This window comes from Propithecus coquereli, unplaced genomic scaffold (assembly GCF_000956105.1).
Source record: "Propithecus coquereli isolate 6110/MARCELLA unplaced genomic scaffold, Pcoq_1.0 Scaffold243, whole genome shotgun sequence".
Taxonomy (NCBI): domain Eukaryota; kingdom Metazoa; phylum Chordata; class Mammalia; order Primates; family Indriidae; genus Propithecus; species Propithecus coquereli.
Genome location: NW_012147986.1, coordinates 3,004,489 through 3,018,747, shown reverse-complemented (window position 1 = coordinate 3,018,747; position 14,259 = coordinate 3,004,489). Strand labels below are relative to the sequence as shown.

Genomic DNA, 14,259 nt, shown 5'->3' with positions numbered 1-14,259 from the left:
AACTCCTGAGCTCAAACAATCCGCCCGCCTTGGCCTCCCAGAGAGCTAGTATTACAGGCGTGAGCCACTGCGCCCGGCCTTTCTCATTCTTCTTTGCAAGCTTTTCTGCCTCTGCCCCCTTACACAATGATCATCGCGAGTTCTGTCCTCAGTTCTCTTCTCACTCAGTGATCTCCATTCCATGTATTGAAGAATCACTTAAATGCTGATGACTCCCATTTCTATATCCAGCCTTAATGACCCTTGTAAATTCCGTGTCATTACCAACTGGGTATTTCTACCCGTGTCACCCATGTCCAAGCTCCACATATTGAACGATGATTCATTAGCTCTCATCTCCGGCTAACGAGCTCCTATCCTTACCTTAACAGACATGCTTCTCTTCTTTTTCCCATCCCAGTAACTAAGGATCCACCACCATCTAATTGCTCATCCAGTTTGGAACCTAGAACACTTCTTAACTAAACACAAATTGGATCTATGGTTCCCTAGGTTCTTCAGGATAAAAAAAGTTCAAATTACTTTGCATGATATAAAAATCTGGCCCTGATTTGGTCCTTTAGTGCCAGCTCTTATCACCTTATATCCAGTGCTCCAGCTGGTAGTACTATCAGCACAAGGTAAAAGCCATTTTGTCAAAACCAGATTGTTTGCAGTAACAATTTCATTCATTCATTAATTCAACAAACATTTGTTGAGCACCTACTTTTTACCATGTACTGGATATATACAGCATTGAAGAATAGTCACCAGTGGTGCCAGGCATGGTGGCTCATGCCTGTAATCCTAGCACTCTGGGAGGCCGAGGTGGGAGGATTGCTTGAGCTTAGGAGTTCGAGACCAGCCTGAGCAAGAGTGAGATCCCATCTCTACTAAAAATAGAAAAATTAGTCTCTGCTAGAAACAGAAAAATTAGCCAGATGTCTTGGTGTGCCTGTAGTCCCAGCTACTCTGGAGGCTGAGGCAGGAGGATTGCTTGAGCCCAGGAGTTTGAGGTTGCAGTGAGCTACAATGACATCACTGCACTCTACCCGGGGTGACAGAGCGAGACTGTTTTGATAAAAAAAAAAAAAGTAGTCACTAGTAGTTGAATGGGGAGCACGTTTTAAAGAAATAATCACATGAATAATTAAATATAATTAAAATTATGACGAATGTTATAAAGAAAAAGTATAAGATGGTTTGAGAAACTACGGATTTAGATTGTGGGATAAAGAAAGGAAGGTCTCAGAGGAAGTGATTTAAGTAGAGACTTGAAAGCAAAGAGTAGGGAAAAGGCATTGGGGAGGGATTCTCTCAGCCCCCAATTCGCCCTTCTTTTCCTTGTTTTGTGAAATGTTTCTCCTTCGCTAGTTGGCTTGATGTTAGGCTTTCTCAATAGAAGGCAGTTGAGGAACAATGCTGGGTGATAGTGGACTAAAGGCACTTCCTTCTTGGGTTCTGTTCTCTTCTCTTTTTCATTCCAGGTGGCAGCCAGTGGGTCACTGTGTGGAAGACCCAGTGGCACTACCCTCAGTGGTCCTCGGGACCTGCCCTAGCTGCACCAAACTTCCCCCACCTGCAGCTGCTTCCACGACAGCTTTGGCTGCACCAGCCTGCAACCATCTCTAGGACTGACAGATAAAATACAGGACTCCTATTTATTTTTTATTTTTTGGAGACAGGGTCTCGTTCTGTTGCCCTGGTTAGAGTGCAGTGGTATCACAGCTCACTGCAACCTCACACTCTGGGGCTCAATCGATCCTCCTGCCTCAGCCTCCCCAGTAGCTGGGACTACAGGCGTGCATGACCACGCCCAGCTAATATTTGGTAGAGACTAGGTCTCGCTATTGGCCAGGCTGGTCTCCAACTCCTCGCCTCAAGCAATCCTTCTGTCTCGGCCTCCCAAAATGCTAGGATTACAGGCGTGAGCCACTGTGCCCAGCCTGTTTCCATTTTATAAATGAGAAAATTAAGGCAGAGTCTTTCCCTGCCTGGTTTATCTCCATGTTTCCAATATGCATTTTTGATTCATCAATCGAGACATTAAGTATTAACTTTATATCATGTTGATGATTTTAGCTCACAGACCCCTTTTTCTTTGTCAATAGAACTCATTTTTTTTTATTGCTGTCATTTCCATGTTTCCATTATTATGACTACATTGTAATATACATGTACTTGGTTCAGGGAGTATTTCCTTTCTTGTATGATTTGTTGTTCCTGATAACTGCTTTTTTTCAATCTGCCTGATTTTCTTCTATCGTTTAAGTCTTCTCACATCCTCCATAGCGCTGTAAGATGTCCAACCTGTCACATACTCAGGTCTCGCCTTCTGACCATCAGTCTAGACTGGCTGCCCAGTGGCTTCACAGCCATCATCCTGAAACTTCACTTTATCTCACTCTTGTGTTCGATCCCATTTTTAGGCAGTACATCATACTTTTTCTTGATTTAATGTTTTGATGAAGTATATCAAGTAGCTTTCTAAGAACTGGTACATAAGATAATCTTTTGAGAACTTGCCCATCTAAAAATACCTTTATTCTATTGTCAGCCATGACAGTGTAGTTGGATGTATAATTTATCCAAACTTTTGAAGGTAGTGCCCCAATCCCCAATTGACCACTGATTTCCAACATTGCTATTAAGAATCTAAAGCTAGTATTAGTCCCAATTCTTTTGCCATTTGGTAATTTTTAGAATATTCTGCCTGGTGTCTTAAAATTTCATGGTGGTATGGCTTGGTATGGGTCTCTTTTTATTAAAGTGTTAATTCAATAATAGCTTTTTTCAATCTTGATACTCATCATTTCTTCAAGGAAGTTTTCTTGTATTTTTAAAATAAATTCCACCCATTCCCCGATTTTCTGTTTTCTTCCTTTTGGTTGCATGTCAAACCTCCTGAACTGATCCAACGTTATTTTTTCCCTCCACTTTTGATTTCTGTTGTAAAACATTTCCTTGTCTTTTATAACATTCTCACTGAATTCATTCACATTTTAAATTTCATATTTTGCTCTAGTTTCATGGGGTTTTTTGTTTGTTTGTATTTTTTTTTTTTTCCCCTGAGACAGGGTCTCCCTCTGCTGCCCAAACTGGAGTGCAATGGCACAATCATAGCTGGCTGCAACCTTGAACTCCCAGGCTCAAGCAATCCTCCCACCTCAGCCTCCCAAAATGCTGGGATTACAGGCATAAGCCACCATGTCTGGCTTCTAGTTTCTTGAATACATCTCTTATCTGAGGATATTAGTTCTTGGAAATTTTCTGATTCATGAGAGTTACTTTTTGTTTAGAGTTACCTTTCATAATCAAATTTCTGGTAATATCTGGCTGTCCCTATTTAAAAGTGAAGCACTCAAAACCTGTTTGGAATATTCGTGTACATGGGCAGGACTTACTGACTGGGACACTTCACTGAGAGGGACTGATGGCCAGTTGGCTTTTTTGGTGGTGACCCTCAAATGTCATCTCTCTCAGAAGTCATTTAATTTTTCCACAGAAGGGTCCTCCAACATCCCACCCAATATACATGTCTGTTGGTATTCTAGAGCTGAATAAGGATAAAGAGCTAGGGATCTTATTTATCCAGTATACAAAATTGTGCTTAATCCTTATTTTCTGTATAGCATAGCCTAGTAAAGAAGTTTACTTTTTCCTTTTTTAGTTGAATTACTACCACAGTAACCTCAGCCTCCAACTTTAGAAGCCATACTGTATTTACTGGTCAGTCTTGGCAAAAATCTCATCTCTGAAGCCAGTGCTGCAAACAACTGTTTGAATAAAACAGAAATTTCTAATAACGGAACTACACTCAAGACATGCTACTATTGACACCTGTAGTTTTCATGTTTGGTTAATCCCTCACCATCTATCCATATGAATTAAGGTCTCCAAATGAAGGGAGAAAATCCTATTCAACTGAGACATATTCATACATTTTATTAAGGTTCTTAAGTTATAATTCATCATTTTGGAGGTATGTTCTTCAAATTCTAAATATAATAGTCAAATGCAGTGACTGGAATAAAATGTAATAACCCTCTATAAAGAGATGATTGATTTTAGAAATCATCTCTCTCATTTGAACGGTTTGCTTTTTTTTTTTTTTGAGACAGTCTGAATGGTTTGCTTTTTTATTTCGTATAAACACATTTTGTTTTTCTAATTCAACCGTAGGCTCAGGAGCACCCTATGACACTTAGTAAACCTAACTCCCTTTGTAAATGCAATCTAGTTCTGATCACCTGCCTTCTCAAATGGAACAGAACTCTAACACACAAGTAAAAGGAAGATGAGCAAGCACAGGGACAAAACAGGAGAACACAAACTAGAATGTGAATCTCATTTTCTACATGGAGATAATATCAATAAGGAAAATGAGAAACTGGTTTTATAATTAATTAAATCTGCAGAATGCCAATTCTTTGTGGTATTAAACAGTAACCCAATACAAACCACTGTTTCTGGAATAGGATTTTTAAACATTAACAAATATCTGAGTGAATGTAACAATATAGCTAGACCAAAAAGAAAAATCTCACACACAATAATCACTGCAAGAAGATCCCACAGGTTATAGAAAACATAAAGGAACTTTAATATCCAAACAGTCAGGGTAAAGAATACTGAATTAATGACCCATTAAGTGTGAATCACTTCAGGTTCTTTACAGTACCAGAAAGTAAAATCTAAATGCATATTGCAGAGAATGAAACCATTTAAAAAACTTTAATTTCCTTACCTGATATTAATACCAGTCTGATTTTTAGACTGAAAAATCCTCCAATAATTTAACACTAAGATTTAAACCAGAGTTAGCAATGTTCCTGAAATGTGAATTTGTTCAGTAGTAACATTTTCATCATGAGTATTGACACCACTTTCTTCTCAAAAAGTAGTAGTCAATGAACATTTTAAGACTTGTGCAATAAGAAAATATGCTGGCTAATAAAAACTGTTATTACTTGAGTTAGTCAAAATTAAAGAAAAACTATACTTTTGTTTAGATTAAATTATTTATGCCCAAATAATTTACCCTGCAGTCCATGAGATGTACAGGAAATAAAATATTTTTAATAAGAGAAAAACAAGGGTCCTAAAATATAAACATAAGCCAGAAGAATCTAAAAAAATTTCCTGATTTTTTTTTTCTTTTTTTAGTATTTCATTTAAGCTGCTTTTGGTTGCATGCCCTGATCTGTAGAAGTTAACAAGGAAATTAAATTTCCAAGTATTTAAAAAATTTACTCATCTTCCATAAAGCAACTTTTAATGTATCAACACTTAAAAATACACAGTGACTTAATGAAACATCAGTACAACTGCATAGAATTGAGCTCCAGAGAATTATACACTTATAAGCTATCTTTCCTGGGCTCTGGTTTACAAGGGTATTGGCTTAGAGACCAGCTTAGAGTCATTTGCCCCTACCTGGAAGATACAGGCCAGGAAACTTAAGATTTCACAGGCCTTTCCTGTTTCTAAATAAAATGCTGGGAGCTCTCTAAAGGTCTTGAAAACCACCAACCATTCAAATATGTATACTGGGGACCGACCCTTCCTCTCTGTGAGTCAAGGAAGGAGGTTTGTGACCTTCACTGAAAACAAAACCTCCCACAACTTTTCTAAGAGACTCTGAAATGTACTAGAAATTTCAAAACTACAACAATGCCATCAAAGATTAAACCTCTTAATGCTTGGAGCCACCCCCAAATAATAAAATTGGGAACTCCAGGAAAACAGGTACCAAAAGAATCAAAATAATGATTGTACTGAGGATTCTCTTCTTTGAAGGCTGTTTAAGGAGGTAGGATTTTAAGGTTTTTTTGTTAATCTTTTGGCCTCTGAACATTTAAAAAATGCTTTGCCCGGCTGGTCCTTCAGGCTAATTTTGGAGTTCACAATGAAACTCAAGCCTGACATAAGGATATTCTACGGTTTCACAGCTATCATTTGTACATATTAAAATTAAGTTGATTTACTCTTTTTTAGTAAATCTAACTAGAAAACGGCAAATTAATATATTCCTTTACATACAACTTTGTGTCTCAAAATTCTTGAAAAACAAGAGCAGATGACTTTGTATTCAAAGACTACTAAAGTGTGTATTTGATTTTCACATGCAAACAACTTAAAACCTTATAAATTTCACGTCAACTCTGCATGATGCCTTTAAGAAGGAAATGACATACAAAGTTTGCTAACTGTGCAAAATATTAAATTGCTAAAACATTTTACATAATGAAATAATACATGTAAATGTAGAAGTTGACACATGAAATTAACATGGCATAAGAACTTATCACATTTCAGAGATTTTTTTTTTTTAGTAACAAGTTTTTGTTTTCATAGTTCCTGGTACACAGCAAAATTTATCACAGAAGATAAAAATCCTTTTAAACAAATCCAACAGGGAATTCTTGAGGCACCTTCTCATATAAAACACAAGATGAATGCAATTATCAATTCATCTGAGAAAAGTTTTCAATCTAAGTGAACATCATTTTTTCCATTTAAGTATATTTTACAGAACTTTAATAAGGCAAGACAAATCTGTGAAAAAATGTATACAAAAATGACGTAAACTAATAATTTATATTTAAAAACCTCAAAGGGATAACAGCATAGATGGGAGAGCTCAAACAATGCCTACTTTTTTAACCTAAAACAGAATTGTGCATAAGCTGAAGATTACCAAAGAACTTCTAGACTCTGCACAGTTTTGGTTTTTCTTTTCTTTTTTTTTACATCTTTATATTACATGTTTTAAATCATATCAGGAATGCAAACTAGAACTGCACACTACTTTAGTGGAAAAAAGTTCGACATTGTGCAATTTTCTGCCTCTTAATTTTTAAAAAGTGGCAGCAATCCCTGCATTTGTATTTGAAACAAGGATCTGAGAAACTTTATCAAAAAAAGGTAATGAAGGCAAAAATTGGCAGACATCCAGCATCTTGTTTCTTTTTAAAACAATGTGGATGATTTCATGATTAAAAAATGAATCTTTTAAATAAATACATTGTATCTGACATTTGCACTGACTGATTTGATAAATCTTTAAGTAAACAATGGCTTTACTACACTCCCTGTAGCCTCAAGCCACTGGCTTTCGATTCTGGAGTCCTTTTTTCACTGGGTTTCATAACCTGCCACTCGATACCCAGAAGGCTGATTAGGCAACATGCTGCCATTCTGCCCTTGAGGTGGCTGTACTCCATAATTTGGTCCCATCCATGGTGCAGAAGACTGAGTCTGACTGGTGAATAATGTGAAAGAAACAAAGGGGAGAGGAAATCCACTGATTAAAACAAACTAACGCCAAGGACAAATAACACACACAGGAAATGGGAAACATTTTTTCTTAAACCCAAATATAAGGATAACTGTTATGCCAGGGAAAGCAAAGCCTTTTAGTTAAGTTTTTTCTCTTAAAAACAAGCATCCCTGTATGTTGGGCAGTTTAATTTTGACAGAAATTGTAGCTAAGATAATACCCTTAACCTATAAACATTTATCTCCTTTGAAGCCAGCAAAACCCATTTCCCAGCACAGAAAGGAAAACTGTCCATCTTCAACTTGGCTAGGCATACATTGAAGAAGCCACTATCTGAAAGAAACTCAAGTCATTTGGTACAATAAGAACCAGCATTTATGTTGCTCAGAGAAGAAATTAAAATGATTATTAGCATATGTAACCTCATAAATTTTTTTAACATTACAAATATAAGATACTTTTTTAACCTGAAAAGTTTGATTTCCAGTTTCTTTTTCAGTAAGTAAAATGGCATAATTCAGGGTTTATAAGGAAGCTGGCCATATAATAATGAATGCATAAACTCTTTTGTATAGAAAAAAGCATAATGAATAAAACAACTAGCATCAAAATAAGTGTATCTAAGAGTGACCATTAGTCATGTGAAAAGTGACCATTAATCATGTGAAAAGCTTAATAGCTGTTAAGCACTTATTTTCTTACTAAAAAATTAATTGACTTATTATCAAGCATTACCAAAATTCATATGATCTTGATTATACTTCAAGGCAACATATTTCTTTTCTTTTCTTTTTTTAATAGAGACGGAGTCTCACTCTTGCTCAGGCTGGTCTCGAACTCCTGAGCTCAAGCAATCCTCCCGCCTGGCCTCCCAGAGCGCAAGGATTACAGGCATGAGCCACTTTGCCTGGCCTAAGGCAACATATTTCTAGGTAAATTTTTAAAGAGAAATAGTTAAAACTGTAAATTTAAAAACTATTCTATATTAAGTCCTTCAAAGGCTATGGTTATGCTTTACACAAGGTGCCATACTACTAATTACTTAAAATTTCTTTTGGCTGGTGCGTGGTGGTGTGTGCCTACAGTCCCAGCTACTTGGGAGGCTGATTGATTGAGCCCAGGAATTTGAGGTTGCTGTGAGCTAGGCCGACACCATGGCACTCCAGCCTGGGCAACAGAGCAAGACTCTGCCTCAAAAAAAAAAATTTCTTTTGACATTTTTAAAGGTTTATAAAGAAAAAGATCAAATATACTTACTTAAATCCTTGCTGGTTCCATGCCTGGCCATACATTCCATATGCAGGTACTTGCCAACCATTAGGCATATACTGGCCAATTTGTTGTGCATTTCCATACCATTGGCCCCACTGGCCATAAGGTTGTGGATATCCAATTTGATTCTGCTGTTAAGTAAAATTATAACAGATAATTTAGTATTACTTGAAGTTATTTGTATATATCTAGTCCTATTATTATTACCACAAATACTTAGCCAAAACACATATGGCTATCATTACAATTCAAATGACAGGATAAACAAGCGTTTAGTAAGTGACTGGTAGAAAAAAATACAAGTGAGGTTATACTGCTATAACTCTACATGATGCTCTGAATGGCATAGTCTTTCTAAGGCAGCAGGTGATGCCCTAGTAATAAATATTAAATTCAGTATAATGTGTAAGTGTTTGGTAAACTTTCCACATGATTGCTATATATAGGGAAGATATAAAGATTACTTATTCCTTTATTCCAGCTTACTTAAGAAACGTACACAGTTTAGGATTTTCTTACTCCCACTTCTGTGCTGCATTTACAACTTACTCATAGCAATCTTTGTGGTATTAAGTTTGAACCACTAAAGCTACCTGGAAGAACAAAAAGCAGTAAAATCTGGAAGGAAATACCTAAATATATTATAGCTTTATTTTCATTTCAGTTGAAAAAGATTTAATACCCTGTTAAATTTGTCAGAGCATTTTAAAATCCACTGTGTGAGCATGAGTCAAATGAGGCACTCACATTCATCATGTCATCACTACAATTCATGAACCACCACTCTGGAACTATAATACACATAGGAAGAGCCCTTATATACTATCATTTTAGCTATAAACTTACTAACAAGGATTATCAACAATCTCCATTTTAAAATAACTTTATTATTAGCCCAGAAATTACTTCTCAAAGTTAAGAACCCTCTCACCTGTTGCACGGGATTTATCATATCAAGAGATTCTTTGCCCCAATAGCATTTCACAACATGACCTTCAATGGTAGTACCATTAACAGAAACAATTGCATGTGCTGCACTTTCATGGGAATTGAACCTATTGAAAACAAAATTAAGAATCACCAATACATATTTCTTTAAATATTTATGAATAAAACCAATTTTTAAAAATCAGGGTGAGTTTGAGGTAAAACAGGCAGTTCACATAAAAGAATGAATAAAATGGCTTATTTTCTTTGCTATTTTTTCTCAAAGATCTTGTAGTTCTGGAGAAACTTGTGTTAAAAAGGAATGTGTTTTGCTGGACTTATGTTGGAAGATGAGACCTATAAAAAAAATGTCAAATATGCCATATGCTAGAGAAATTTCTATTTCTTTTTAACCAAGGTAAATTTTAAAGAAAACCAATAAGGTAAACGTTCAAAAATTATATGGGGAGAAAGTGTTTTTTAAAAAACCACTCCTACCGAACAAATGAATATCCTTTATCTGGAAAGACTCGAATTTCCATTATTTGTCCAAATGGCGAAAAAGTCTGACGCATTAGTTGTTCTGTTAGACAACAAACAAAAAGAAACCACATTAAGTTATATTAAAATCCTACAAATATTAAGCTTGGAATTTTAAAAATTAATGACATACAGTAAAGCTTCCATACCTGTTAGCCCAGAAGTCACACCTCCACAGTATACTGTACAGTTGCTTGGACTAGACTGATTTACAACCTCATCATATGACAGCTGTTTGGTGTTTGCTGGGGAGGAAAAAAGTTTATCTTTAATTCATTAAATAAATGTTCAGAAAGAGAAAGGCAGCATTAACTACACTACTGTAATGTTAATATTTACCTTGATCAAAATGCTTATATAACACATATTATACTTGAATTTAGGATTAAACCTCCCCCAAGAATGTCTAAAAAATTACCCAGTATTCTCTATTTAATAGGAGACTTGACATTAGAGATAATATCATTATTATTTAAAATTACAAAAATGAAAACTAAGTACATTTTTGAACAGTAGTCTTGATTTGCTTCTCATCTATTTCTGCAATAAGTCTCCGGGAACAGCTCTAACATTTAATATCTAGTGTATTTTTCTCCAAAATTCCACATTTCCTTTTCTTCTCCAATACACCTACACTCATATGTACTCTTTGGAGCTGGAGGCTTTCGGGTTGCCCAGTTAGTTCTGATTTGTCTTCCACCAAGCCACTGGCCACCCATCTGTTGAATGGCGTTTTCAGCATCCTGTTCCACACAACATTGGAAATAACAAAGAAGCCACTATTAGTTGATGTTAAATAATTTTTAGCAGTAGTGAAAACTTGGTGCTTTTCACAAATGTTTTTAAGTAAAAATGCTTTATGAAATACACAATACACGATAGTTTTCCTAAAATGCAATGGTGCTTCTTTTATGTGGATATCAGACTTTGGGAATGTTAATCATCTGAAAAAGTCATGAGCCTAATGAGGTAAATATCATAAAGTTCATGCAACAACTCAAGACTATTAAGAATGAAAATCTTATTTTAAACAATCCAACAAGCTTGCTAATGACAGTATTTGGTTTCTCTTTCATCTAACAAGCAAATACTGAGCAGTTATGTTCCAGGCACCAAGTTAAGAGCTAGGGATACACTGGTGAACAAGCACACATGGTCTCTTACATGGATATTACATTCTTTTGAGAGGAACAAATAAAGTAACATCAAGTTCCTGCTTAAGAAGTTGGAAGGACAGTGCTAGCATTTACTGAAATGGGGAGAAAGCCTGGGAAAGAGAAGGGGAACAGGTTTGAGGAAGAAACAAAGAGCTCCATGTTAAGTTTAAGATGATTGTGAGACAAGACCATTTGTTAGTAAGTATGGAGCACAGAGAAACAGACTGAACTGAAGATATAAAATTCAGAGTCATAAAGAATAGAGAGAGAAAAGGCCTGGGACAGAGCCCTGAAAAACAGCAAAATTTAAAAATTGAGTAAAGGAAAAATCCCTACCTAAGGTGACTAAGAAGGAGTAGCCAATGATGAAGGAAGAAACCCACAAAAGTATACTATCATGGGAGCCAAGAAAGCAGAGGTCAAGAGGTGATCTTGAATAGAATAGCACTGGTAGGAAGTGAGAATAAAAGCCAGCTTAGAGTGGACCAAAAAGTGAATGGGGTGTATCTTTTCTTTGCACATGTCAAATGTGTGCTTAACCTACTACTAAAGGAACAGGCAAATCCGAGGCTAAAAGTCTTTGAGACACATAAAAGGAAATGCATATTCTTCAAAAGAAACAAATATTGTTTACGACACTAACCAGTTTGAACTCCACGAGATGCTTAACTAATGTTATGGGTTGAATTGTGTCCCTCAAAATGATATGAAGTCCTAAACCCAGGTACCTGTGAATATAACCTTATTTGGAAATAGGGTCTTTGCAGATATAATTAGTTAAGATGAGGTCATACTGGATTAAGATGGGCTCCAAATCCAATATGACTCATGTCCTTATATTAAGATTATGTGGACACACAGAGAAAGAAGATGGCCACGTGAAGACGAAAGCAGAGACTGGAGTGACACAGCTACGAGTCAAAGATTGCTAAGGATTGCCAGCAAGTCCTAGAAGCTAGGAAGCATTCTTCCATTGAGCCTTCAGAGGGAGCTGAGGGTAACACGCGGACACTTGATTCTGGATTTCGAGTCTCCAGAACTTTGAGAAAATAAATTTTTGTTGCTTATGGTACTTTGAAATAGCCTCCCTAGGAAACAAATATAACTACTTACTTGCAAAAGAGGAAAACAACCTTTTTATGGTGTGTGTGTATGTGTATGCCAGTGGTTGTGAATGGGAAATGAAGTGGAAGCATACGCAAACAACTCTTTTGAGAAATTTGATCCTGAATTATAGCAGAGAAATAGAGATACAGGTGGGCAAGGGATGTGAGGATCAAGTGTAGTTTTGATTGAGAGATACTAGATGTTGATGGGAATGATCCAGTGGAGAGGGAGAAACTGACGGCACAGGACAGTAAGAACAAGGATGGCACATATATGATTCCCTTCATAGGAAATGTTCAGAATAGGCAAATCTATAGTGACAGAAAGTACATTAACAGGTGCTCAGGACTGGCGAGAGGGGCACGGAAGGAAAAGGATAGTAACTGCTAATAGACATGTAGTTTCTTTTAAGGATGATTAAAATACTCAAAAATTGATTGTATTGATAGTTGCATAACTGTGAATTCCCCCAAAACCACTGAATTGTATACTTTTTTTTAAGAGATGGGGTCTTGCCATGTTGCCCAGGCTGGAGTGCAGTGGCTATTCATAGGTGTGATGATACTGCCTACAGCCTTGAACTCCTGGGCTCAAGCGATCCTCCGACCTTAGCCTCTTGAGGAGCTGGGACTATAGTGCCATAGTGTTAAATGAGTCGTATACTTTAAAGGTATGGATTTTATGGTATGTGAATTATATCTTAACAAAGCTGTTGTTTAAAAAACAATAAAGCAGCAGCAGCACAGGATCAAAGTTCTGAAAGGCAAGAGGTGGGAACCCAATCATAAGTGATTTGGCCATTGACAAGAAGGACCTTTTCTCTATTGTAAAAGGAGGAAGAAGGGAAGGTGGATGAATTTTATGTAACTTTGGTGGCTGAAAGATGAGGAAATTCGTGTATGATAGCTTCTTCTTTTCTCAGTGAAGCATGATATAATGCTGTCAGCTTAGGGTGATGATGAGGAAAGGAGGAATATTTGAGAAGATGGGGTGGTAAGGAATAAAATAGTTACCATGAACGATGGGGAATCAAATGTATTAGAGAAACATAAGTTTGTGAAGACAGTACTGAGTACTCATCTAAAGTGTATGACCATTAAATGAGAAGCAAAACCAGATGGACTCAGTTTTTCTCCAATAACATTCAGTTACTCTGGGGTAGGTAGAGAAGCTAAGTTTATTGAGATTTACTTAGCATGTACAACATGGGAAGAGAGGTAAGGAAGTTACCTCTTGTAAGTAATTGCAATCAGGGCTGTGGCACTGCATAACACCAGAGACAAGAATGAATCACAAATTTTATAGAAGTTGAAATGTAAACTTGGGAAGATTAAATTACTTACTCAAAGTTACATCTATCATATGATGGTTGTCAGGATTCATACCCATCTCTTAACTCCAGAAGCCATACACAGATATCCTTTGCTATTTGACTCTAGTTCATAGTAAATACGTATTCAATAGTGATTTTTATACAGCAGAAGCTTATATTCTATAATCTCACAGGGGAAAAATGAGTTCCTAGCCTACCTGACCCCCCAGCTTGTTTCCTTAAATCTTATTATGAAACCTATAAATCAATCCTCTAAGGAACTCACACTAAATTGTGGCTATCAATTCATTGCACAAGGTATTTTTCTACCTTTCCAAAATATTATGCTGTGATTAATAGCAAAGCTTTCAGAACCAACTACACTGTCATAATTTTTATTTTCTTACCTCACAGGAAAAAAAAAATCTTTTAATTGGTAGATGGGACACATGTATGTCTAAGCTTGTATATTTCACCTCTCAATGTGTTTTATCGCTTTCGACTTTTCTTCTAATACATGGGGTTTTCCGATCTCTTGAGTTTTCCCATTTTTTTCGCAGGGTTTTCTACTTTCTTTTTTTTTTTTTATTGAGACAGAGTCTCACTCTGTTGCCTGGGCTAGAGTGCCGTGGCGTCAGCCTAGCTCACAGCAACCTCAAACTCCTGGGCTCAAGCGATCCTCC

General features: G+C 36.4%; 1 protein-coding gene across 1 annotated transcript in view; it reads right to left on the bottom strand.

The window, feature by feature from the left end:
• Window positions 1-6,560: 6,560 nt before the first annotated feature.
• TIA1 (TIA1 cytotoxic granule-associated RNA binding protein) overlaps window positions 6,561-14,259 on the bottom strand; it is a 21,956-nt gene continuing 14,257 nt past the window's right edge. The window contains exons 6-11 of the mRNA XM_012646421.1: window positions 10,635-10,743; window positions 10,150-10,245; window positions 9,959-10,043; window positions 9,465-9,588; window positions 8,519-8,664; window positions 6,561-7,243 (exon numbers count right to left, since the gene is read on the bottom strand). Of these exons, the coding sequence (XP_012501875.1) occupies window positions 7,117-7,243; window positions 8,519-8,664; window positions 9,465-9,588; window positions 9,959-10,043; window positions 10,150-10,245; window positions 10,635-10,743 (687 nt within the window). The 3' untranslated portion in view covers window positions 6,561-7,116. The remainder of the gene's footprint in view (window positions 7,244-8,518; window positions 8,665-9,464; window positions 9,589-9,958; window positions 10,044-10,149; window positions 10,246-10,634; window positions 10,744-14,259) is intronic.